The sequence below is a fragment of the Macaca mulatta genome, chromosome 15 (genome assembly GCF_049350105.2).
Source record: "Macaca mulatta isolate MMU2019108-1 chromosome 15, T2T-MMU8v2.0, whole genome shotgun sequence".
In the NCBI taxonomy this organism is placed as follows: domain Eukaryota; kingdom Metazoa; phylum Chordata; class Mammalia; order Primates; family Cercopithecidae; genus Macaca; species Macaca mulatta.
In genome coordinates, this window is record NC_133420.1 from 64,240,302 (window position 1) to 64,263,459 (window position 23,158).

The window sequence follows — 23,158 nt, forward strand, 5'->3', positions numbered from 1 at the left end:
TTGGCAACTTTGTCCAAAATTAGTTTACTGTATGTGTATGAATTTGTTTCTGGGTTCTCTATTCTGTTACATTGGTCTATGTGTCTGTTTTTATGCCACTGCCATACTGTTTTGGTTACTATAGCTCTATAGTATAATTTAAACTCAGGTAATGTGATTCCTCCAGTTTTGTTATTTTTGCTCAGGATAGCTTTGGCTATTCTGGGTCTTTTATGGTTCCATATAAATTTTAGGATTGTTTTTTCTATTTCTGTGAAGGATGTCATTGATATTTTGATAGAGATTGCGCTGAATCTGTAGATTGCTTTGGGTAGTACGGACATTTTAACAATATTTACTCTTCCAACTCATGGAGTATCTTTTCATTTTTTTGTGTCCTCTTCAATTTATTTCATCAATGTTTTATAGTTTTCATTGTAGAGATCTTTCACTTCTTTGGTAAAGTTAATTCTGAGGTATTTAATTCTCCCTGTAGCTACTGTAAATGGGATTACTTTCTTGATATCTTTTTCAGATTGCTTGCTGTTGGCATATAGAAATGCTATTGATTTTTGTATATTGAGTATGTATCCTGCAACATTACTGAATTTGCTTATCAGTTCTAACAGTTTTTTTGGTGGAATCTTTAGGTTTTTCCAAATATAAGATCATATCAACTGCAAATTGGGTGTCCTTTATTACTTTCTGTTGTCTGATTGCTCTAGCTAGGACTTCCAGTACTATACTGAATAACAGTGCTGAAAGTGGGTATCCTTGTTGTGTTCCAGATCTTGGAGGAAAGACTTTCAGTTTTTCTCCATTCAATGTGATACTAGGGACTTGGGTGTTGTGATCTAAGTCGTGTCTGCATTAGGAGGCACCCCAAGCCCAGGAACACTGTCATTTTTGCAGACTTGTAGCGGTACAAATGGTCTTGGATAAGATGGTGGTCTTGGATAAAATCTGGAAGAATTATCTGGATTACTAGGCAAAGACTCTTATTTTCTTCCTTTATATTCTCCCAACCAAATGGAGTCTCTCTCTCTCTATGCTGAACTGCCTCGGCTGGGACACAAGCAACCCTGTGACCACCACTGTGACTGTGGTGGCTCAGACCTGAAGCCAGCACAACTCTGGGTCTTGCCCAATGCCCTCTGTAACCACTACCTGGTTACCACCTATGTTCACTCAAGGGCCTAGAGCTCTACAATCAGCAGGTGGTGAAGCCAGCCACTCTTGTGTCCTTCACTTCAGGGTGGTGATTCTCCAAGGCTCCAGCCTGGTCCAGAGATGTCATTTGGGATCCAGGACCCAGAGTCATAAACCCAAAAAATCCACTTGGTGCTTTATTCCACTGCAGTTAAGTTGGCATTGAAACCACAAGACAATGGTTTTTCCCACTCTTCCCTCCCTTCTCTCCCTTTTTCCCAGGTAGTGGAGTTTCTCCCTGTGTCCACCATCATGACAGGCTTATGGGGAGTACTGCCAGGGTACTGATGATGTTCACTTAAGGCCCCAAAGTTCTTCAATCAGCCTGTGGTAAATGCTTCCAGGCTTGGAACTCCCCCTTCAGGGCAATGGGCTATCTTCTGGCCAAGGGTAGGTTTAGAAATCCATCTAAGAGCCAACGCTTGGAATTGGGGGCCCCTGGAGCCTGCTTGTGCTGTGGCCAAGCTGGTAGCTGAGCTGCAAGATAAAGTCTTTATTTTTCCCTCCTTTTTTCAAATAGAAGGGGTCTCTCCTTGTAGTCACTACAGTGTGAATATGCTGAGTGACACCTGAAACCAGCACATCTCACAGTCTCACCCAAGGCCCATGGCATGTATTACCTGGTTAGTGCTATTGATTATTCAGGACCCTAGGGCTCTTAGGTCTGGAGGTGATAAATCCTGCCAGGACTGGGTCCCCTTCAAGGTAGTGGGTTCCCTTTGGCCCAGGGCATGTCTAAAAATCTCACCTAAGAGCTAGGGCCTGGAATGGGGGCCTCATGACTTTGCCTAGTGCCCTGTCCTACCGTGGCTGAGCTGGTGTCCAAGTTGCAAAACAAAATCCTTTTTATTATTCCCTTTCCTCTCCTCAAATGGAAGGAAGGGGTCTCTTTTGGAGGTATGTGTTGTGCTGCCTGGGGTTGGGGTAGGGGTAGGGGTGGCACTCCCTTAGCCACCCAGACTAGTGTCTCACTGGGTCTCATGACCCTCCAAGTCCAGTGGCTCTGAACCCAGTACAGGAGTAGGACTTGGCTAGGAGTTGCAGTCCTTGTGGCCTTGACAGCCTGTCAAGTTTATTTAGAACCCAAGAGCACTTTAACCTGTGATGGTGAAGCTTGCAGAAACTCAAGGTCTTTTTTTGAGACAGAGTTTCGCTCTTGTTGCCCAGGCTGGAGTGCAGTGGCACTGTCTCAGGTCACTGCGACCTCCACCTCCCGGGTTGAAGCAAATCTCCTACCTTAGCCTCCCAAGTAGCTGGAATTACAGGCATGCACCACCATGTCTGGCTAATTTTTTGTATTTTTAGTAGAGATAGGTTTCTCCATGGTGGTCAGACTGGTTTCAAACTCCAGACCTCAGGTGATCTGCCCACCTTGGCCTCCCAAAGTGTTGGGATTACAGGCGTGAGCCACCGTGCCCAGCCAGAAACTTAAGTTCTGACTGTTGGGATGGGTGATTCCCCTCTGGCTAGGGCTAGTCTAAATGCTCCCTCTGTGGGCACTGGCTGTGTTTTGACTGGTGTTGGCAGCACTGAGTTCCCATAATTGCTGCACTCTCCCTCCCCCAAATTCACAGATACTCTGCACAATGTGGCCACTGCTAGGGGATGCAGGAGGGCTGACGCTAGTGATTCAAGACTGTCTTTCCTACCCTCTTCAGTACACCTTTCAGTGATATGAAGTTAACATCAGATACTCTGATTGCTCATCTGTTTTTGGTTCTTTGAGGGTGATTTTTAATGTAGATAGTTGTCAAATATGGTGTTCCTGTGGGGAAAATGATCAGTGAAGGATTCTATTTATCCATCTTGCTCCCATCCCTCCACCTGTGTACATGTTTTTGTATGGGTGTATATTTTCATTTCTCTAGGAAATATACCTTGGAGTGGAATTGCTAGGTTATATGATCACTTTATGCTTAACTTTTTAAGGAAATGCCAGACTGTTTTCCAAAATGGCTGTGCTATTTTACTTTCCCATCAGCAATGTAGAGGGGTTACAATTTCTCTGCATCCTTGTCAATGCTTATTATTGTCTGGTTATCTTTCTTTTTCCTTCAAATATTTGATTTTAGCCATCCTAGTGGGTGTAACGTGGATTTTGTGGGTTTGATTTTTGTATTTCTCTAATGACTAATGATGTTGAATAGCTCTTCATGAGCTTATTGGCCATTTGTTCTCTGGCTTCTGGCTGTGTGTTAATGGAGAGTCAAGTTGAGGTGACTTAATAAAATAGAATATTCTCTGATTTATCAAACATTTTTGTGATCTATCTTCATTCTTATTCTGTCCCTTGTTCTCTCCCTAGTCCCCCAACCCTTTGCATATACAGATTTAGAGGTGAAAACCTCAAAGAGTATGGATCTGGTTTTCCTTTCTTGTGCCCGACGGCTGGAGCTACTCTCTCTTTTCTATACATCCCAAATCCTAGAGTGTAGAAGTAAGGTAGGGTAGGGTAGAGAAGGTGCCTTTGATGATTCCAATCCTGTAGACAACAGAGAGAGGTATCAAACAGTCCAGGCCTGATGTTTTCTATTCTAGGTAGTCTGTTCTCATCATGGCTGGGGGGGGTAGGGCCTCCCATAACAACAGGTCCTATTCTTTTTATTATTATTATTATTATTATACTTTAAGTTCTGGGATACATGTGCAGAATGTGCAGGTTTGTTACATAGGTATACACGTGCCATGGTGGTTTGCTGCACCCATCAACCTGTCATCTACATTAGGTATTTCTCCTAATGCTATCCTTCCCCTAGTCCCCCACCCCAACAGGCCCTGGTGTGTTATGTTCCCCTTCCTATGTCCATGTGTTCTCATTGTTCAACTCCCACTTGTGAGTGTGGTGTTTGGTTTTCTGTTCCTGTGTTAGTTTGCTGAGAATGATGATTTCCAGCTTCATCCATGTTCCCGCAAAGGACATTAACTCATCATTTTTTATGGCTGCATAGTATTCCATGGTGTATATGTGTCACATTTTCTTTATCCAGTCTATTACTGATGGGCATTTGGGTTGGTTCCAAGTCTCTGTTATTGTGAATAGTGCTGCAATAAACATACGTGTGCATGTGTCTTTATAGTAGAATCATTTATAATCATTTGGGTATATACCTAGTAATGGGACTGCTTGGTCAAATGGTATTTCTGGTTCTAGATCCTTGAGGAATCACCACACTATCTTCCACAATGGCTGAACTAATTTACACTCCCACTAACAGTGTAAAAGTGTTATTTCTCCATATCCTCTCTAGCATCTGTTGTTTCCTGACTTTTTAATGATCGCCATTCTTTTTTTTGTTTTGTTTTGTTTTTTTGAGATGGAGTCTTGCTCTGTCGCCCAGGCTGGAGTGCAGTGGCGCGATCTTGGCTCACTGCAAGCTCTGCCTCCTGGGTTCACACCATTCTCCTGCCTCCCGAGTAGCTGGGACTACAGGCGCCTGCCACCACGCCCAGCTAGTTTTGTGTATTTTTAGTAGAGACGGGGTTTCACCATGTTAGCCAAGATGATCTCGATCTCCTGACCTCTGATCCACCCGCCTCAGCCTCCCAAAGTATTGGGATTACAGGCGTGAGCCACTGCCCCCAGCCTAATGATCGCCATTCTAACTGGCGTGAGATGGTATCTCATTGTGGTTTTGATTTGCATTTCTCTGATGACCAGCGATGATAAGCTTTTTTTCATATGTTTGTTGGCCACATAAATGTCTTCTTTTGAGAAGCATCTGTTCATATCCTTTGCCCACTTTTTGATGGGGTTGTTTTCTTCTTGTAAATTTGTTTAAGTTCCTTACAGATTCTGGATATTACCCCTTTGTCAGATGGATAGATTGCAAAAAATTTTCTCCCATTCTGTAGGTTGCCTGTTCACTCTGATGATAGTTTCTTTTGCTGTGCAGAAGCTCTTTAGTTTAATTAGATCCCATTTATCAATTTTGACTTTTGTTGCCATTGCTTTTGGTGTTTTAGTCATGAAGTCTTTGCCCATGCCTATGTCCTGAAGGGTATTGCCTAGGTTTTCTTGTAGGGTTTTTATGGTTTTAGGTCTTACATTTAAGTCTTTAATCCATCTTGAGTTGATTTTTGTATAAGGTGTAAGGAAGGGGTCCAGTTTCTGTTTTCTGCATATGGCTAGCCAGTTTTCCCAACACCATTTATTAAATAGAGAATCCTTTCCCCATTGCTTGTTTTTGTCAGGTTTGTCAAAGATCAGATGGTTGTAGATGTGTGCCATTATTTCTGAGGCCTCTGTTCTGTTCCATTGGTCTATATATCTGTTTTGATACCAGTACCATGCTGTTTTGGTTACTGTAGCCTTGTAGTGTAGTTTGAAGTCAGGTAGCGTGATGCCTCCAGCTTTGTTCTTTTTGCTTAGGATTGTCTTGGCTATACAGGCTCGTTTTTGGTTCCATATGAAATTTAAAGTAGTTTTTTTTTTTTTTTTTCTAATTCTGTGAAGAAAGTCAATGGTAGCTTGATGGGGATACCATTGAATCTATAAATTAATTTGGGCAGTATGGCCATTTTCACAATATTGATTCTTCCTATCCATGAGCATGGAATGTTTTTCCATTTGTTTGTGTCCTCTCTTATTTCCTTGAAAAGTGGTTTGTAGTTCTTGAAGAGGTCCTTCACATCCCTTGTAAGTTGTATTCCTAGGTATTTTATTCTCTTTGCAGCAATCGTGAATGGGAGTTCACTCATGATTTAGTTCTCTGTTATTGGTGTATAGGAATGCTTGTGATTTTTGCACATTGATTTTGTATCCTGAGACTTTGCTGAAGTTGCTTATCAGCTTAAGGAGATTTTCGGCTGAGACAATGGGGTTTTCTAAATATACAATCATGTCATCTGGAAATGGAGACAATTTGACTTCCTCTCTTCCTATTTGAATACCAATGTGAAAATCCTCAAGAAAATACTGGCAAACAGAATCCAGCAGCACACCAAAAAGCTTATCCACCACGATCAAGTCGGCTTCATCCCTGGGATGCAAGGCTGGTTCTACATATGCAAATCAATAAATGTAATCCATCACATAAACAGAACCAATGACAAAAGCAAACCACATGATTATCTCAATGGATGCAGAAAAGGCCTTCAATAAAATTCAATACCCCTTCATGCCAAAAACTCTCAATAAATTAGGTACTGATGGAATGTATCTCAAAATAGTAAGAGCTATCTATGACAAACCCACAGCCAATACCATACTGAATGGGCAAAAGCTAGAAGCATTCCGTTTGAAAACTGGCACAAGACAAGGATGCCCTAGCTCACTATTCCTATTCGACATAGTATTGGAAGTTCTGGCCAGGGCAATCAGGCAAGAGAAAGAAACAACAGGTCCTATTCTAAAGCAAACTCCAGGTCAGACTATGGAAACTCCTGAATCAAGAACCAGAGAACTATTCTGATTGTTGTAATACTCCCATGGACACAATCCTCATCATGCCTCTGGGGTACTGTCACACTCAACTCTTTGATATAGAAGTTGGCAATGTGGTCGGCAAAAATCCCACAAAATAAGATAGTTTTATTCTTCTACCAATTAAAGAGACACAGACATCATTATATAGCCATATAGAAACATGATGGCCCAGGGACACATACGTGGCTACATATCCAGATACAGAGAACTACCCGCACCTTCCTTCTCCTGCAGCCTAAACACTTACATCTAAATGTTCCATGGTCACATCACAGAGGGAACTACAGGATGGATGAAGCAGTTCACAGATGATGGTGTCTGCACCCTTGCAAAACAACATTATCCGATCTTCAGGTGTCCGCACTAAAGATAAGCAAATTAAGCAAAGTAACTATCAGTCTCTTATTATAACTTATCTGAGCCAATGAGGGATAATAGGAGGCTATTCCCCATGACACTGTTTCTCCCTTTAATGCAGGCTAAGTACTCAGTGAGTGGTCACACAGGATAAATGATGTGGCGAGGGCTGCTAAAAGTGAGAGAGGAACTTACAGAACCAGTTCTTCCATGGGTTCAGTGCTACCCATGGAAGAGTCTGATGTAGAATCACATTTAGTATCTCCAAGTCCCAGACCAAGGCTCATATCTAGTAATGCCACGGGTGAAAAATGACCTTCCTTTTTAGTATGAGGGGCTCAAACTAACTGAAAGAGACAGTATGAATTTTCCCTTACTGTCTGCTCCCATCTCTTATTCCATGTTCATTGCCCTCACCGTGGCTTTGAGGGTGCTGACAAGCCACTGCTCAGGAACACTAGGGACTTAGTGTGGACTTAGCATATGGTAGCAAGCCCACATATGTGTGTAAGAGAAAAGTTAAAGGATATGTGAGAAAATAGGGATGGCTGCATGTTTGTATTTGAGGCACATACCTATGAGAAGGTATGTGAGTGGGAGAAAGCATGTATGTGTAGATAAAAAAGAAAGGCAATGTGTGAATATGTATGAAGGACAAAGAAGGGGAGAAGGCCAACTAGAAAGGGCACCCACCAATAACAGACATCCTCTTGCGCACATTGTTGAAGTCCAAAATAGTCAGCAGTTGGTAGACTCTGGTTTTCCCCATTTCGACCAGTATGACTGTCTCAGACGTGCGGGAACGGAACACAAAGCCAAAGTTCCTGGCAGCAGTGACCAGGGCACCTTCATCTGGTGACTGAGCCTGGTACACCAGCATGCCTGACAGGAGAGAAGAGGGCAACCAGAGCCCACAGAGATGAGTAGCTGAAGTCCACCCAGAAGTGACACTGTCTTCTAAGTGGTTTATATAAAGATAGAGCCCAGAGAGGGGCATGTTTCTTTAAAACTACCTGACAAGTCTGGCTCTACAAGGCCAGATTGCATAGAACATATCAGTGTTTTCTCCTTTCCTTTTTTTAATTTTTAATTTTTATTTTTTTGAGACAGGGTCTCACTCTGTCACCCAGGCTGGAGTGCAAGTGGTGTGATCACAGCTCACTGAAGACTCAACCTCCCAGGCTCAAGCAGTCCTCCCACCTTGCTCTCCCAAGGAGCTGTGACCACAGGTATGCACCACAACTGGCTTTTTTTTTTTTTTAAAGATGGGGTCTCCCTATGTTGCCCAGGCTGGTATCGAACTTCTGGGCTCAAGTGATCCTCCCTTCTCGGCATCCCAAAGTGCTGAGATTATGGGCATGAGCCACCACACCTGGCCTTCATTTCCATTATTTTCAACTTACTTTACAGAGGTATATGGAACATACAATGTATACAAACAAACTGAACAGGCAGTTATTCTTTGACTTTAGTGAGTAAAGATGGCTCAGGAAGCTTGTTAAAAATGCTAGTTCCTGGATCTCTCCCAAACTTAACTGAATCCATAATCACAAAATCTGGGAGGAGGGCCTAAGAAAATGAATTTTTAACAAACCTCCTGGGTGATTCTCATGCAGGTGGTCCTGCATAAGTGCTCCTGAATAAGACTAACCACGCTTTTAAAAACACTGCTGTAAGAAAATGAGATTGATGATTTAGTAAACTATATATATATAGTTTATATATATAGAGAGCTATATATATACGCAAGTGTTGTCATCTTTGAAAGTCACCCTGGGAAGCTAAATGACTCACCTTATTGAATCAGTCTTTCAATCTGATATTCTTCAAGATATTTCTGCAACTCCTTTGTTAGAATATTATCACAACTTCAGGTATATTTTAGATTATTTCTCTTCTGAAGGTTGATTTGATTTTTAAAACAGTTATGCATCATTAGAGTCTTATGCTTGTGAATATGGTAGGTGGGGAATATAATTTTCAGATATAAGATATATCTACTGAACAATTGAGATTATTTTCTTGTGCGTTTCCTGCTCTGTTACTTGGGGCAGTAAACAAGGCTAAGGCCAAATATGCTTCAAATAATAGCAGCTTGTTGGAATAGCAGCAGGTCAGAGAAGCATGCGGTGAACGTGACATTGGGTTTTTATCTCTGCTCTTCTTAGCTATAGGATTTTAGGCAAGTAACTTAAGCTCCCTTAGCATCAGTTTCCATTTTTCTTGTTCTGCCTACCTCAGAGGGCTGATGTGAAGACTGTATGAGATAATACAAATGAAAGCAATTTGTAAAACTGTAAAGTGATATACAAATATAAGGTGTCACTACTGGTAGTATTAAGAGTACATTGACTTTAAAGGATGTGATTCATTTGGTTGTCTAAATTCTTTTTTTTTTTTTTTAATTTGAGATGGAGTCTCGCTCTGTCACCCAGGCTGGAGTGTAGTGGCACGATCTTGGCTCACTGCAACTTCCGCCTCTCGGGTTCAAGTGATTCTTCTGTCCTCAGCCTCCCAAGCAGCTAGGACTACAGGTGTGCGCAACCATGCCTGGCTAATTTTTGTATCTTTAGTAGAAACGGGGTTTCACCATATTGGCCAGGCTGGTCTTGAACTTTGGACCTTGTGATCTGCCCGCCTCAGGCTCCCAAAGTGCTGGGATTACAAGCGTGAGCCACTGCGCCTGGCCTGGTTATATAAATTCTTATTTGTTAAGGAAAAAAAGTCTTCTTAATTAATTAATTTATTTTTTGGGACAGGGTCTTGCTCTATCACCCACACTGAAGTGCACTGGCATGATCTTGGCTCACTGCAACTTCTGCTTCCAGGGCTCAGGTGATCTGCCCACCTCAGCCTCCTGAGTAGCTGGGACTACAGGTGCACACCACCACGCTTGACTAATTGTTTTTTTTTTTTTTTTTTTTTTTTTACTTTTTGTAGAGACAGAGTTTCATTATGTTGCCCAGGCTGGTCTCGAATTCCTGGAGTCATACAATCCACCTGCTCAGCCTCCTGCTACTGGCATGAGCCACTGCACCCTGCCAAGTCTTAATTTATAATCAATTATTTCTCATTCATTGTTTCTAAAGAGGTTTGGATAAATTAATGGATGACATAGCCAGATCTGGTTACTAAAAAAAGCTAGGATAGGGGAGATATCTTCAAATTGTGAAGCAACAAGAGGATGACAACTCATCTTTTAGGAGGCCTTGTCAGAGACAGTGGGGCTGATCTGGAGGGCAGAACATCACACAGTTTCAAGATCAGAAGTTCCCACGGCTATGCTTTCAGGGACCATTCTTTTTTCTTTTTCCTGCCACCCTCCTCAGGATAATTTTTTTTTCCTAGAGCTAGGGTCTCTCTGCCACCCAAGCTGGAGTACAGTGGCACGATCATAGCTCATTGCAACCTCAAACTCCTACCCTCAAGCCATCCTCCTGCCTTAGCCTCCCAAGTAAGTGGGATTACAGGCCTGCAGCACCATAGCTGGCTAATTTTTTTTCTTTTTTTTTCCTTTCCTTTTCTTTTCTTTCTTTCTTTTTGTGACAGAGTCTTGCTCTATCGCCAGGCTGGAGTGCAATGTCACTATCTCAGCTCACTGCAACCTCCAACTCCCTGGTTCAAGCAATTCTCCTGGCTCAGCTCCCTGAGTAGCGGGGATTACAGGCATGCGCCACCACACCCAGCTAATTTTTGCATTTTTAGTAGAGATGGGGGTTTCACCATGTTGGTCAGGATGGTCTTGATCTCCTGACCTCATGATCCGCCCGCCTCGGCCTCCCAAAGTGCTGGGATTACAGGCGTGAGTCACTGCGCCTGGCACCTGGCTAATTTTTTTATTTATTTAAAAATTTTTTTTTTTGTAGAGATAGGGGTGGACAGGGGGAATCTCACTTTGTTGTCCAGGCTAGTCTCAAACTCCTGGCTTCAAGCAATCCTCCTGCCTTGGCCTTCCAAAATGCTGGGATTATAAGCATGAGCCACTGCTCTCAGCCTCAGGGATCATTCTATAGTTAGTTACCAGAAAAGTTTCTCTGAAAATGTAGAGCACCATAAAAAATTAAAAGAAATGAAAATAATCTGAAGCTCCCAGACAGCACCAAGTTTGACTCCTACTGAATGAATGAATCTTCTTTTAAACCAAGAGTTTGTTTTCTACTTGAATACCTCTGGTATTAACAGGAGCTAACACTTATCTTGACTATCCATTCCATTGCCAGACAAAGCTACCTAATAGAAAGTTCTTTCTTAGATTAGGCCATTGCAAAGCATATCAAATCACCCCTACCTCCAGCCTAGACTCCATGACATATTCTCAGTCCATGAAGCTACCTTAGGCCTCTCCTCACCTTTTACTTTTTCTTCTGACATCACGGTATGACACAATGAGAGTGAGCGGAAAAACAAGTGCACCCAGTGATCTCCCTTTTTCACTGCTTCCACCAAAGTCTTGTCATAAAATGAAAACTTAGGATCAGCCAGTTTGTTGTAGGAGAAGTCAACCTTTTCTTTCTGGAACACATAAGCCAGAACAAACTTCTCAGCAGCAGCTTGATACTTTTCAGATCAATTTGGAGGCAGTTTCTGGAATGTGATGAGAACTCCTAGGAGGATGGCAAGGAAAAGCAAGATAAATGAAGGAGATCCTGTGCTGGTTTCTAAGGCCCCTGTAGCTCTGACCTGGATCATCTATTTATTGGGCCAGAAAACATCCTTCCTACAGGAGACAAGCTGGGCACTGCTCAGCAGACCCCTCTTGGGCTCATTCACTCCAGCTATTCTGAATGGTTAATGGCTATCTTCAAACTCTGCTCTTCTAGGTCCCAAATCTATGATAATCATACCTGAGAATAATCAAAACAGAGGGAGTAATTGCTCTGTATTTGTAGGTGGTGTCTGGAAAGAGCATTGTTTCTGGTTGTCCGTTGCCTGATTTTGGGAACTGAGTATGGAGTAGAGTCCTACATACAGTGGTATCATTGTGTTACACTATTCCTCTCTGGCCCCACCAGAGTTAAAAGGAGGCTAGGGAAGAATATTGCAAGATAGAGCAAGGCCACATGACAAGGAAGCTTCAGTATGTGCTTGTTGTTCACAGACTTAATTCCTGCTTGACTTGTCAGCATACCTGATTCTTCCTGCCTCTAACCCTCATGATCACTAACTTTGCTGCTTGTGTTACTATTTCAATCCTTCCTTCAATCTTGTGCATAGTCACTAATCATTTTCCTGGCTATGACCTTGGCTCCTTTAGCCCTTGACTCTGATTCTCCATTTCAGCTAGGCAGCTTGTAGCCACCTTGGGCAAACATTTTTTTCTGGCTCAGCTTGGCCCTAAGACTTTCTTTCTCTTTTTCTTTCTTTTTTGTTGTTGTTGTTTTGTTGTTATTGTTGAAACAGAGTCTCAGTCACCCAGGCTGGAATGCAGTGGTGCAATCTTGGCTCACCACAACCTCCACTTCCTGGGTTCAAGCAATTCTCGTGCCTCAGCCTCCCAAGTAGCTGGAATTACAGGCGTGTGCTACCACGCCCAACTAATTTTTGTATTTTTAGTACAGACGGAGTTTCACCACGTTGGCCAGGCTGGTCTCAAACTCCTGGCCTCAAGTGGTCCACCCACCTCAGCCCCCGCAAAGTGCTGGGATTACAGGCATTAGTGATTGCGCCCAGCAGGCCCTAAGACTTTCTTTTCTCCACTCTGGAGTACAATGTTATGAACACATTTCTCCAGCTCATACCAGAACTCTCAAGGATCTTTCTCCAGTTCTCTGTATATGTGGCGTTACTTGGGCTGGGCCCTACTATGTCAAGTACAGACACAATTTTGTTGCTTGGTGCTATGTTGGGAAAAAGGAAGTTTGTAGTGAGGTATATTGGCTCTTTTCTATATCTTACTTAGAGGGAGTTTGTCAGAGCAGCAAGGAGGTATGCTCAGGTCCAGAACCAAGCCCTAGACTTGGCCAACAATAGAGTTATAAGCTCGGGGAAGTTCATGGTTTCAGCAATTTAAGATGGCCCATTATATAGCACATGTATCCTAAGGCTTTTCTAGAATTGAGACCTTACAGTGGCACATTCTTTGAAACTAGAGGCTAGTGAGTAAGGAGAGACAAGGATGGAAAGGAAGGCATGAGCCAGATCCTACATTACTATCTTATTACCAATAAGGTGTCATAGTGGTTTTCCACCAAAAGTGATGTGGATTCCTGTCAGAGAAAGTCCTCTGGTAGCAGCATGAAGAATATATTGGAACTAGCAAGATGAGAAGCAGGGAGACCAGTTAGGAGACCACTTAGTGATTCACAAGATAAATGATGAAGTAGTGACAATAAATATTAAATTAAGGGGATGGATTTGAAAATATAGAGAGTTAGAATTGATAGGACATGGATATAAGGAGTAAAAGAGAAGAAGAGTTAAGAATAATTTTATATTCCCTAATTGGGCCCCTGGATAGATAGTGAGACCATTCACTGAGATAGAATACCGAGCAGGAGAAGATTTTTTGACAGACTGAATTGGAGATCCTGAAGACATACAGGTAGTAATGAAGGCAGGCAGTTGTACATATAGTTTTGAAGCTCAGGAAAGAGATATGAGCTAGTTTATGATCTCCCCTTTCAGATAAGTAATGTTTGAGAATAATGAACCCGTCTGGGTTCAGAACTGAGGCAGGACTGGCTGAGAGTTGCAGAACAGCATGATCTGAGAGGCAGCACTCAGGGATAACTCTGAAATTGAAAGCAAGACAACCAGTCAAACAATGCTGAAAAGCAAGTCCAAGTAGTAGACAAAAGGACGGAAACTGAGGATGATACCTGAGAGGAAGTGGATTCAGAATGGAGGGTAGAAGGTAGCAACTGAGGAAACTCTTGAACTGTTGTGATATAGCTATAACACAGTTTTTAATAGGATGTCTTTAGCTTTGGCCATGGATGGGAGGGAGTTATTCAGGTTTCCTTGGTTACATGGATTTGGAGGTTATCAGTACATAGGTAGTAGTTAAAGCCATGTAAATATATAAGATTACATGAAGAGACTATACAGATGGAGAAGAGGTTAAATAATAGAGCCCTGAGGGAACATCAGCACCCAATGCAATGAGATGAGAAGAAGCAATCAGAAAAGAAGGAAAAACAAGAAGAAATTGTTATTCAACGCAAGTTAAGGGACAAGAGAGCGTTAAGAAAAAGGGGAGTTTAAGAGTGCTAAAATCCACAGAGAAGTTGGGTCAGGATTTAATAACAAGGTAGTCATTCATGACCTTGGCTAGGATAGTTTCAGTGAATATGATAGGACAGAGTCTGAATACATAAAGCAGGCTGAAGAATGAATGAAAGGTGAGGAATTAGAGACTCCTATAATTGCCTGTTTACTTCTGTGACTCCTCCTCTAGGATGCCAACTCCGAAGGTAGGAATCAAGTCTGTTTTGTTTTCCCTGAACGTTTTGTACTTACTCAGGGTCTGACATATGGTAGACACTCAATAAATATTTTGGACTGACCGATGGAGACAGATAATGGCTAGAGGGAAATTCAAGAACAAGGTAAGGTTATAAGTATTTTTTAAAATAGAATACAAAAAAAATATTAAAAATGTATTGTTAGTGGTTACTTCTGGTTAACAAGCTGTGGCTTTTAAAAGCCCATTTATTTCTTTTTTTTTTTTTTTTTTTTTTTTTAGACGGAGTCTCACGCTGTTGTCCAGGCTGGAGTGCAGTGGCGCGATCTCGGCTCACTGCAAGCTCCGCCTCCTGGGTTCACGCCATTCTCCTGCCTCAGCCTCCTGAGTAGCTAGGACTACAGGCGCCCGCCACCGCGCCCGGCTAATTTTTTGTATTTTTAGTAGAGACGGGGTTTCACTGTGGTCTCGATCTCCTGACCTTGTGATCCGCCCGCCTCGGCCTCCCAAAGTGCTGGGATTACAGGCTTGAGCCACCGCGCCCGGCCTAGCCCATTTATTTCATTTAAAATTATTATTATTATTTTGAGACAGAGTCTCACTGTGTTTGAGACAGAGTCACTGGAGAGCAGTGGTACACTCTCAGCTCACTGCAGCCTCCGCCTCCCAGGTTCAGGTGATGATTGTGCCTCAGCCTCCTAAGTAGCTAGGATTACAGGCATGGCCACCATACCCAGCTAATCTTTGTATTTTTAGTAGAGAAGGGGTTTCACCATATTAGCCAGGCTGGTCTCAAACTCCTGGCCTCAAGTGATCTGCCCACCTTGGCCTCCCAAAGTGCTGGGATTACAGGCATGAACCACCATGCCTGGCCTAATACTCTTTTTTTTAAGAACAATTTTAGGTTTACAAAAAAACTAAGCAAAGTACAGAGAGTTCCTGCATACTCCCTCTCTCACCTCCACCCTACAGTTTTCCCTATCAACATGTTGCATTATTGTGGTACATTTGTTACAACTGATAACCAATATTGCTACATTATTATAAACTGATGGCCATAGTTTGCATCATCTTTGACTCTGTGTTGTGTTTCATGGGTTTGACAAGCACATAATGTCATGAATCCACCATGACAACATCATACAGAATAGTTTCACTGCCCCAAACATCCCCTGTGCTCCACTGCTTTATCCCTCTCCCCTCTCTCTCCAAACCCCTGGTAACCACAGATCTTTTTGTTTTTACTGCCTTTATTGTTTTCCTTTTTGCAAAATGTCATATATTTGAAATCACACAGTATGTAACCTTTTCAGATTGGCTTCTTTCACCTAACAATATGAACTTAAAGTTCCTCTGTGGTGTGTGTGTGTGTGTAGCTTGCTAGCACACTTCTTTTTATTGCTGAATAATATTCCATTGTATGGACATACTAATGTAAACAATTGAGCTGAGGCCAGGCATGGTGGCTCATGTCTGTAATCCCAGAACTTTGGGAGGCCAAGGTGGGCAGATCACTTGAGGCCAGGAGTTTGAGACCAGCCTGGCCAACATGGTGAAACCCCTTCTCTACTAAAAATACAAAGATTAGCTGGGTATGGTGGCCATGCCTGTAATCCCAGCTACTTAGAAGGCTGAGGCACAATCATCACCTGAACCTGGGAGGCGGAGGCTGCAGTGAGTTGAGATCGTGCCACTGCACTCCAGCCGGGCGATGGAGCCAGACTCTGTGAAGAAAAAAAAGAAAAGAAAAGAAAAGAAAAGAAAAGAAAAAAGACAAGCTGAGGGGAAAGAATCCTATAAGGGGATATTCAGATATTAAGAAAGAGAGAATACAGGATTGACTGAGGTTCCTGAAGAAGTAGGAAGGGATGGAATCTAGAATATATAGATTAGTACTGAAGGAAAAAGTTATACCTTTTTTGAGACTGAAGGAAAGGAGGTAAAGGTGGGTTAAAATATATGTACAGAGGAGGATATTTAGCTGATAGTTTGGATTTTTCTCAGTAAAATAGAAGGGAATATCATTTGCTACATACTGGGGAGCGAGGGGAGCGTGGTAGAAGGCCTGAGAATGGTGATTGTTTAGAAAAGCTGATACGGAGAATAAAATATGAAGCCAATTACAAAATGGTGAAAATTTTGCCAAGTAGCACTGGGACAGAGGACAGTGGAGTCTCTGAATTTGTAATGGTTTTATGATCTCCAAAATAGTGCTCAACACTCTCAGATTAGAAACAGAGCAGGGTCGATGGCTTGGTTAATTCAAGGTTGAGATTTGTTTAGTGATCAAAGAGAAGAAAAGGAGAACTAGTAAGGTACTGAGGATGCTTATGATCTCAGGGTACAGATAGGCAAGCTAGGAAAGGAAGTAAAGTTGTAAGGAATTGCTAGACTGGAGAAAAAGGAAAGCCAAGGGTTTATAAATCTCCATGAGATAAAAAGCAGGAATACTTAAAAAAAATCTCGAGTACTGAGCCATGTACTGATAATATGGAGGAATAAGGTTTGTGATCTAAGATTGTGAAAAGAAAGTTTATAATTCCACAGTAGTACAACTCTGGACAATGACATGGTAATATGGAAATGGGTGATACAGAGAGATCATCTGAAGGATTCTTTCAGATACCTGAAACAGTCCACAGTGATAGGTCGTCCAATAAAGATGACAATACCCCCCAAAACACTAGCAGTGATTGGGACGGGAGGGAGAAGTTTCAGAGCCCTCAGTGAATGGGGTGTAGAAGCCAGAAGTTTCCTAGATAGCAACAACAAGAAGAGTTAAAGATGATTATAGCCAGAGGCATAAGCATCACAGGAAGAAAGACCGTGTAGGAGAGAAAACCTAATGGTTAAACATGGCACAGGATAATGAGGGCAACACCTTTGGGCTTATCGTATCCAGAGTTTATGGTATGCAGAGTATGAGAGAGATGGAAGAAAAAGAAATGTTCTCAGGGAAAATCATGTTTCAATTAATGAAGGGATTGAGGCTACAGGTAAGTTTGTTTATAAGAGAACAAAGAGTCCAGTGATTTAGTGAAAAATGTGTTATGGTCAATCAGTCGTGGACAGAAGAGGGAGAGGAAAGAAACTCCAGGAGGGATTTACTCCCTAGAAGCTATAACTTTGCCTATATTGCCAAGGTCATTAGCCGAACCCTGGAAGATGATTTAAGGCAAATCATTGAATTTCCTTCCCCTTCCCAATCTCTTTGGATGGATAGGGGTAAGAACTAGAGTCAGATGTTTGGTATATAAGTCAAGTGGCCAAGAGTTTGGAATTGGGTCTAGCAAGACAGGGATAAAGTGAGAAATACCCTGAAGGCAACAGAGGAACCCCTATGAAGGGATACTTAAAAACAAACCCATAAACAAAAGCTGGGTCCAATACTAGAGAAAACAGTAAAAATTAACCAGCTAGAGATAAGAAAAATTAATAGGAAGACATTTTTATAATTTTATAAAGACTGTTGAATATGTCACAAATCCTTAAGTTATAAAGGAAAATGACTGATAGATTTGATTACATGACTTAAAAACTTCTACACAAAATATTATTTAACAAATTAAAAACCAAAAGACAAAATGGGAAAAATAACTGTAACATATGCACCAGACAAAGGAAGAGCTGGTATTTTTACTGTATAAAGAGCATTTTCAAATAAGAAAAAAAGGCCGAAGAATATGAATAGACAGTTCACAAAGTAAGTGTAAATGGGCAATAAAGAGATGATAAGGGGAAGAAAAATAAGCACATAAAAATGATTCAATCTAATTAGTAATCAAAAAAGGTAAATTAAATAATTAGATACTATTTTTCATCAATTAAATTTCAACAGATTAAAAATTGTTAATACCAGTTCTGACAAGCATATGGGGGGAAAGAAATTGTCATATATTTTTGGTGGGATTATAAAGTTATGCAAATCTACCTGGAGGGCAATATGGCACTCTCTAATGTATTAAAACATGGCTATATTTTGACCAACAAATTTTACTTCTAGGACTTTATTCTAAAGAAATAATTATCAGAAAAGTAGACAAAATGTATGTGCCATAATGATTACCAAAATGTCATTTGTAATCACAAAAGAAAATGGAATAAAAATAAGAAATTAAATAAATTAAGGTACACTGATAGAATTGAATAGTAGACACCCATTCAAAATGATGATGTAAACCTAGACCTACTGACATGGAAAGATGATGACAATAATAGTGTCAAGTGAACAAAAGGAAACTGGAAATAATATGCATACTATGATTTTGTCTCCTCCATCTTCTAGATCTAGAGGTACATATGTGTCTGTGTATATACATATGAAAAGCATAAGATATACTCCCTAACTTTACATTGGCTATCTAAATGGGATGGAATACTTTTAACTTTCTTCACACATTTCTGTATTGTTTAAATTTTTTTTACAATGAGCATGGATTATTTTTTAAAGAGAAAAAGCCAATAAAGCTATTTTTGTTTAAAAAGAACAAACGAAGATCTTCAGAATTAAACATAGGTCATTTACATAATGCTTTCTGATATTTCTGATATTACAGGGCCAATAAAAGCTTTAATATTTCAGTGGCTAAGGGAGTCTCAATTTGTGCTTCTCTGAAGCACAGCCTCACTTAGCTCCCACATGCATTTCCCATGGAGCTGTAATCACTCACCTCAGAGACTGTCACCCTCTGTCCATCCTTGTCATAAGTATCACCTGTTGGTAAGTGAACACAGCAGAGACTTGGCAAGGGTTTTAAAGGAGGGTTTGAATTTCTTTAAATTATGGTTAAAAATATATATATATATATCACATAAAACTTGCCATTTTAACTATTTTATTTTTTTTTATTTATTTATTTTTTTGAGACGGAGTCTCGCTGTGTCTCCCAGGCTGGAGTGCAGTGGCGTGATCTCGGCTCACTGCAAGCTCCGCCTCCCGGGTTCACGCCATTCTCCCGCCTCAGCCTCCCAAGTAGCTGAGACTACAGGCGCCCGCCACCACGCCCGGCTAGTTTTTTGTATTTTTAGTAGAGACGGGGTTTCACCGTGTCAGCCAGGATAGTCTCGATCTCCTGACCTCGTGATCCACCCGCCTCGGCCTCCCAAAGTGCTGGGATTACAGGCTTGAGCCACCGCGCCCGGCCCATTTTAACTATTTTAAATGTAAAATGCAATGACATTAATTATATTCACAATGTTGTGCAACAATCATCACTATATGTTTTCAACATTTTTTCAGCACCCCAAACAGAAACTTCCCATTTCTTCCCACCACCAGCCCCTAGTAACCTCTAATCTATTTTCTGTCTCTATGAATTTGCCTATTCTAGATAGTTCACATAAGTAGAATCATAAAATTTTTGTCTTTTTGTGTTTAGCTTACATCATTTAGCATAATGCTTTCAAGGTTCATCCATGTTGTAGCATGTATCAAATTTCATTACTTTTTAATGGATGATTAACATTCCATTGTATGTATATGCTGTACCACATTTTCTTTATCCATTCATATGTGGATGGACATGTGGGTTATTTCTACCTCTGGACTTACGTGAATAATGTCACAATGAACGTTGGTATACATGTATCCGAGTTCTTGTTTTCAAGTTTTGGGGGTATATACCTAGGAATCAAATTGCTGGGTCATATGGTGATTTAAAGGAGGGGCCTTAAAAGCTTATTTATTCTGATCCCTTCATCCTAGACTTGCAGTCAAGCTGCCCCCAGTCTCCTCAGGCCACCTAGCTCCCAGTTCCCAGTAAGCTCCTTTCCCTAACCCAATGGTAAGAAGAGTTTTGCTTGGGCCTCAACTCTTCCCTCCTAAGTGAGAATAAGATGAAGCTAGAAGTGAAACGCTTCACACCTCAGAAAGCTCTCCAATCATAAGAGTTACCCAGAAGAGATGTGGACTTAGTTTTAGAGTGTTTGGGATTCTTGACCAGTGGATGACAGACAGAATCGGGGTAGAAGACATGTCTGATGCCAAGCATGGAAACACTCATGGTCCTTTTCAACTTTACCCAGTATATGGTCAGGTCTTAAAATGAGCCAGAGAATTAAAAGGCTCACCCAAATCAACTCATCCAAAAATAAGCCTTCAGAGTTTATATAAATGAAAGTTTGTTTGACATGGTTACCAAACAAATAATAAGAAATATAGGAAATAATAGGAAATATTAGAGTGCTCTAGTTTTTTTTTTTTTTTTTAGACAGGAGTTTCATTCTTGTCATCCAGGCTGGAATGTAGTGGCGTGATCTTGGCTCACTGCAAACTTCACCTCCCGGGTTCAAGTAATTCTCCCACCTCAGCCTCCCAAATGGCTGGGATTACAGGTGTGTGCCATCATGCCTGCTAATATTTTTGTATTTTTAGTTGAGATGGGGTTTCACCATGTTGGCCAGGCTCGTCTCGAACTCCTGACCTCAGGTGATCCGCCTGCCTCAGCCTCCCAAAGTATTGAAATTACAGGCATGAGCTAACACTCCCGGCCTAGCTTTTTTTAAATTCAAAAATTTCAATTATTTATTGATATGAAATTTACTTAACATATAATTATCCATTTTAATGTGTACAATTTAGAGGCATTTAGTGCATTTATAATGTGCAACTACCACCTCTCTCTAGTTTAAAAACTTTTTTATCACCCCAGAAAGATTATCCCATGTGTTCTAGTTTTTTAGATGTGATTACCTTCTTCTGTTAGCTAGGACACTGGGTATGAGTGTTCACACACATGAAGACTTTATCACAAAAACAAGCTTATGCTTAAGGCATAAGATAAATAAGGGACTGGGCCTGGGAGACACTGATCAAACTCTGACTACCCTTTGATGGTTTCTCTTAATAATATTTATTGTTCTAAAGGGGAATCAGGAAATTAGCAGCTTCAGTAATACATTGACTGCTCCATTTATTTATTTTTAATTTTATTATTAATTGACAAATAATTGTATATATTTATGGATACAATGTGATGTTTTCATATATGTATACACCATGGAATGATTATATCAAGCTAACTAACATATTCATCATCTTGCAAACTTATTTTTTTATAGTGAGAACACTTAAAACTCTTAGCAATTCTGAAATATGCAATGCATTATTACTAACTAGGATCAACATGCTGTGCAATGGATCTTGAAGACTCACTCCTCCCGCCTAACTGAAACTTTGTACCCTTTGACCAACATCCATCTGATTTAAAATGGGAGTGAAACTGAGTATATAGACATTAGGAACTCCTTGAGGACAGAGACTAAGTCTTGTACATCTTGGTATTCTCCATGCCCAACACAATAGATTGTACCTATAAGATGCTAAATAAAGGCTTTTTGGTTAGAACTGTTTGGGCTGGGTGGTCTTTGCTTAGAGAATAGAGACAGTTGTGAGAATAAGAGGTAAATGTGAATTCCAGAGGCTTATAGATTTAGAGCTAGATTCGTCTTGAAAACAATTTGCAAAGTAAAAATTCCCCAGGACTTGGGGAAAGCAGGAAGACATGCATACCATAGAGCTTCCCATTAATAGAACATTTGTTGAAAATCATAATGTTCTGAGTCAGAGTCCCTGTTTTGTCAGAGAACACGTATTTGACTTGGCCGAGCTCCTCATTAAGGGTGGTAGTACGAGCCTGTGCTGGTGTGTTCCTTGGTGCATAAAACATCTTCCGATCCCAGTTGATATATAAACTGTTGCCCAATCTTATTATTTCAACACTAAGGAGAAAGAAAAAGAATGGTTCTGCCTCAGAACAGGACAAGCAAATATAACATCCTGGTTTCTTTCTTAGCAGTCCTGTGGTAGATCAGGGCTAGCATCTGAAAATCAGGGTGTCTTCTTGGGATTCTACCCTTCTGAAGTACCCTTCCCACCAGCCAACCCATGGTAATGCTGACTTTGGCCATTATCACTCAAGGCTTTACCACCTGTACCCAGATACATTTGATTAACTTTTTTGAGTCATACCTGTCTTTTATTCTTTTTTTTTTTTTTCTAAAATGTATCCAGGAAAAGTTACAGTTTTGGAATGTCTGCAGTAATGCAAGGTGTGATAGAGTAACAGTTAACTTATAAAAGGCTGTGTTGGCCCAACTGGAGGATTATTGCTCCTGTCACATGGGGAAGACAGAGGAACTCAACACACTCGAGTTTATTTCAGAAGAAGGAAAGAAGTTATGGAAATTAGGAATAGTTTATGGACTGAACCTCTGATAAATTTCCAGGCAGAGCCAGCCTGCCTGTGGTGTGCTTCCTTCCACAACAACCTCTTCTCATTTTATATGAGTTTTCCCTATTGCCTTTGTCATACTCCTCTTCTGCTCCAAATAGCATCCATTATAGATTCTTTATGGCTAATAAGCATGTTCATTTTAAAAGAGTGAAGACTTTTAAGGGGTCTCCTTCTTATCATCATTCATACTTAATGTGTTTTAATCTGCTTTATTATAAGGGTGATTATTAGTAATCCCTGTCTGAGACAGCTGCACTGAGAGATGGGGATTTTTTCCTTTGAGGTAAAGAAGGAAGTGCTCAGGTCCTCATCATCGACTGATTACTGATAATCTCTATGCCTGGAGTTGGGACTCCTCCCATCCTTTACCATATCCAGCAACCACAGCAATCTCTCTCAACCTTAGCACATAGTAGATACTCAATAAATATTACTAAATAAGGTAATCTAGTTACGTAGGGTACTTTTTTTTAATTGCCAAAAAGCCCCGGTACAGGGTTTAGAAGCCTGGAAAGGAGGAAACTAAAATGTATTTGGGTGTATGTATGTGTA

At 40.9% G+C, this 23,158-nt stretch overlaps 1 protein-coding gene and 1 long non-coding RNA gene across 2 annotated transcripts in view; one reads left to right on the forward strand and one right to left on the reverse strand.

Moving 5' to 3' along the window:
* The window catches only part of LOC144334644 (uncharacterized), a 67,437-nt gene that overhangs the window by 25,025 nt on the left and 19,254 nt on the right, over positions 1–23,158 (forward strand). The window contains exon 2 of the long non-coding RNA XR_013404754.1: positions 8,081–8,199. This is a non-coding gene — a long non-coding RNA (uncharacterized LOC144334644). The remainder of the gene's footprint in view (positions 1–8,080; positions 8,200–23,158) is intronic.
* Positions 1–23,158, reverse strand: part of LOC697274 (phospholipid-transporting ATPase FetA) — a 110,628-nt gene that overhangs the window by 15,707 nt on the left and 71,763 nt on the right. The window contains exons 13-17 of the mRNA XM_077965866.1: positions 21,883–22,091; positions 19,043–19,086; positions 11,320–11,482; positions 7,664–7,852; positions 6,861–6,976 (exon numbers count right to left, since the gene is read on the reverse strand). Of these exons, the coding sequence (XP_077821992.1) occupies positions 6,861–6,976; positions 7,664–7,852; positions 11,320–11,482; positions 19,043–19,086; positions 21,883–22,091 (721 nt within the window). The remainder of the gene's footprint in view (positions 1–6,860; positions 6,977–7,663; positions 7,853–11,319; positions 11,483–19,042; positions 19,087–21,882; positions 22,092–23,158) is intronic.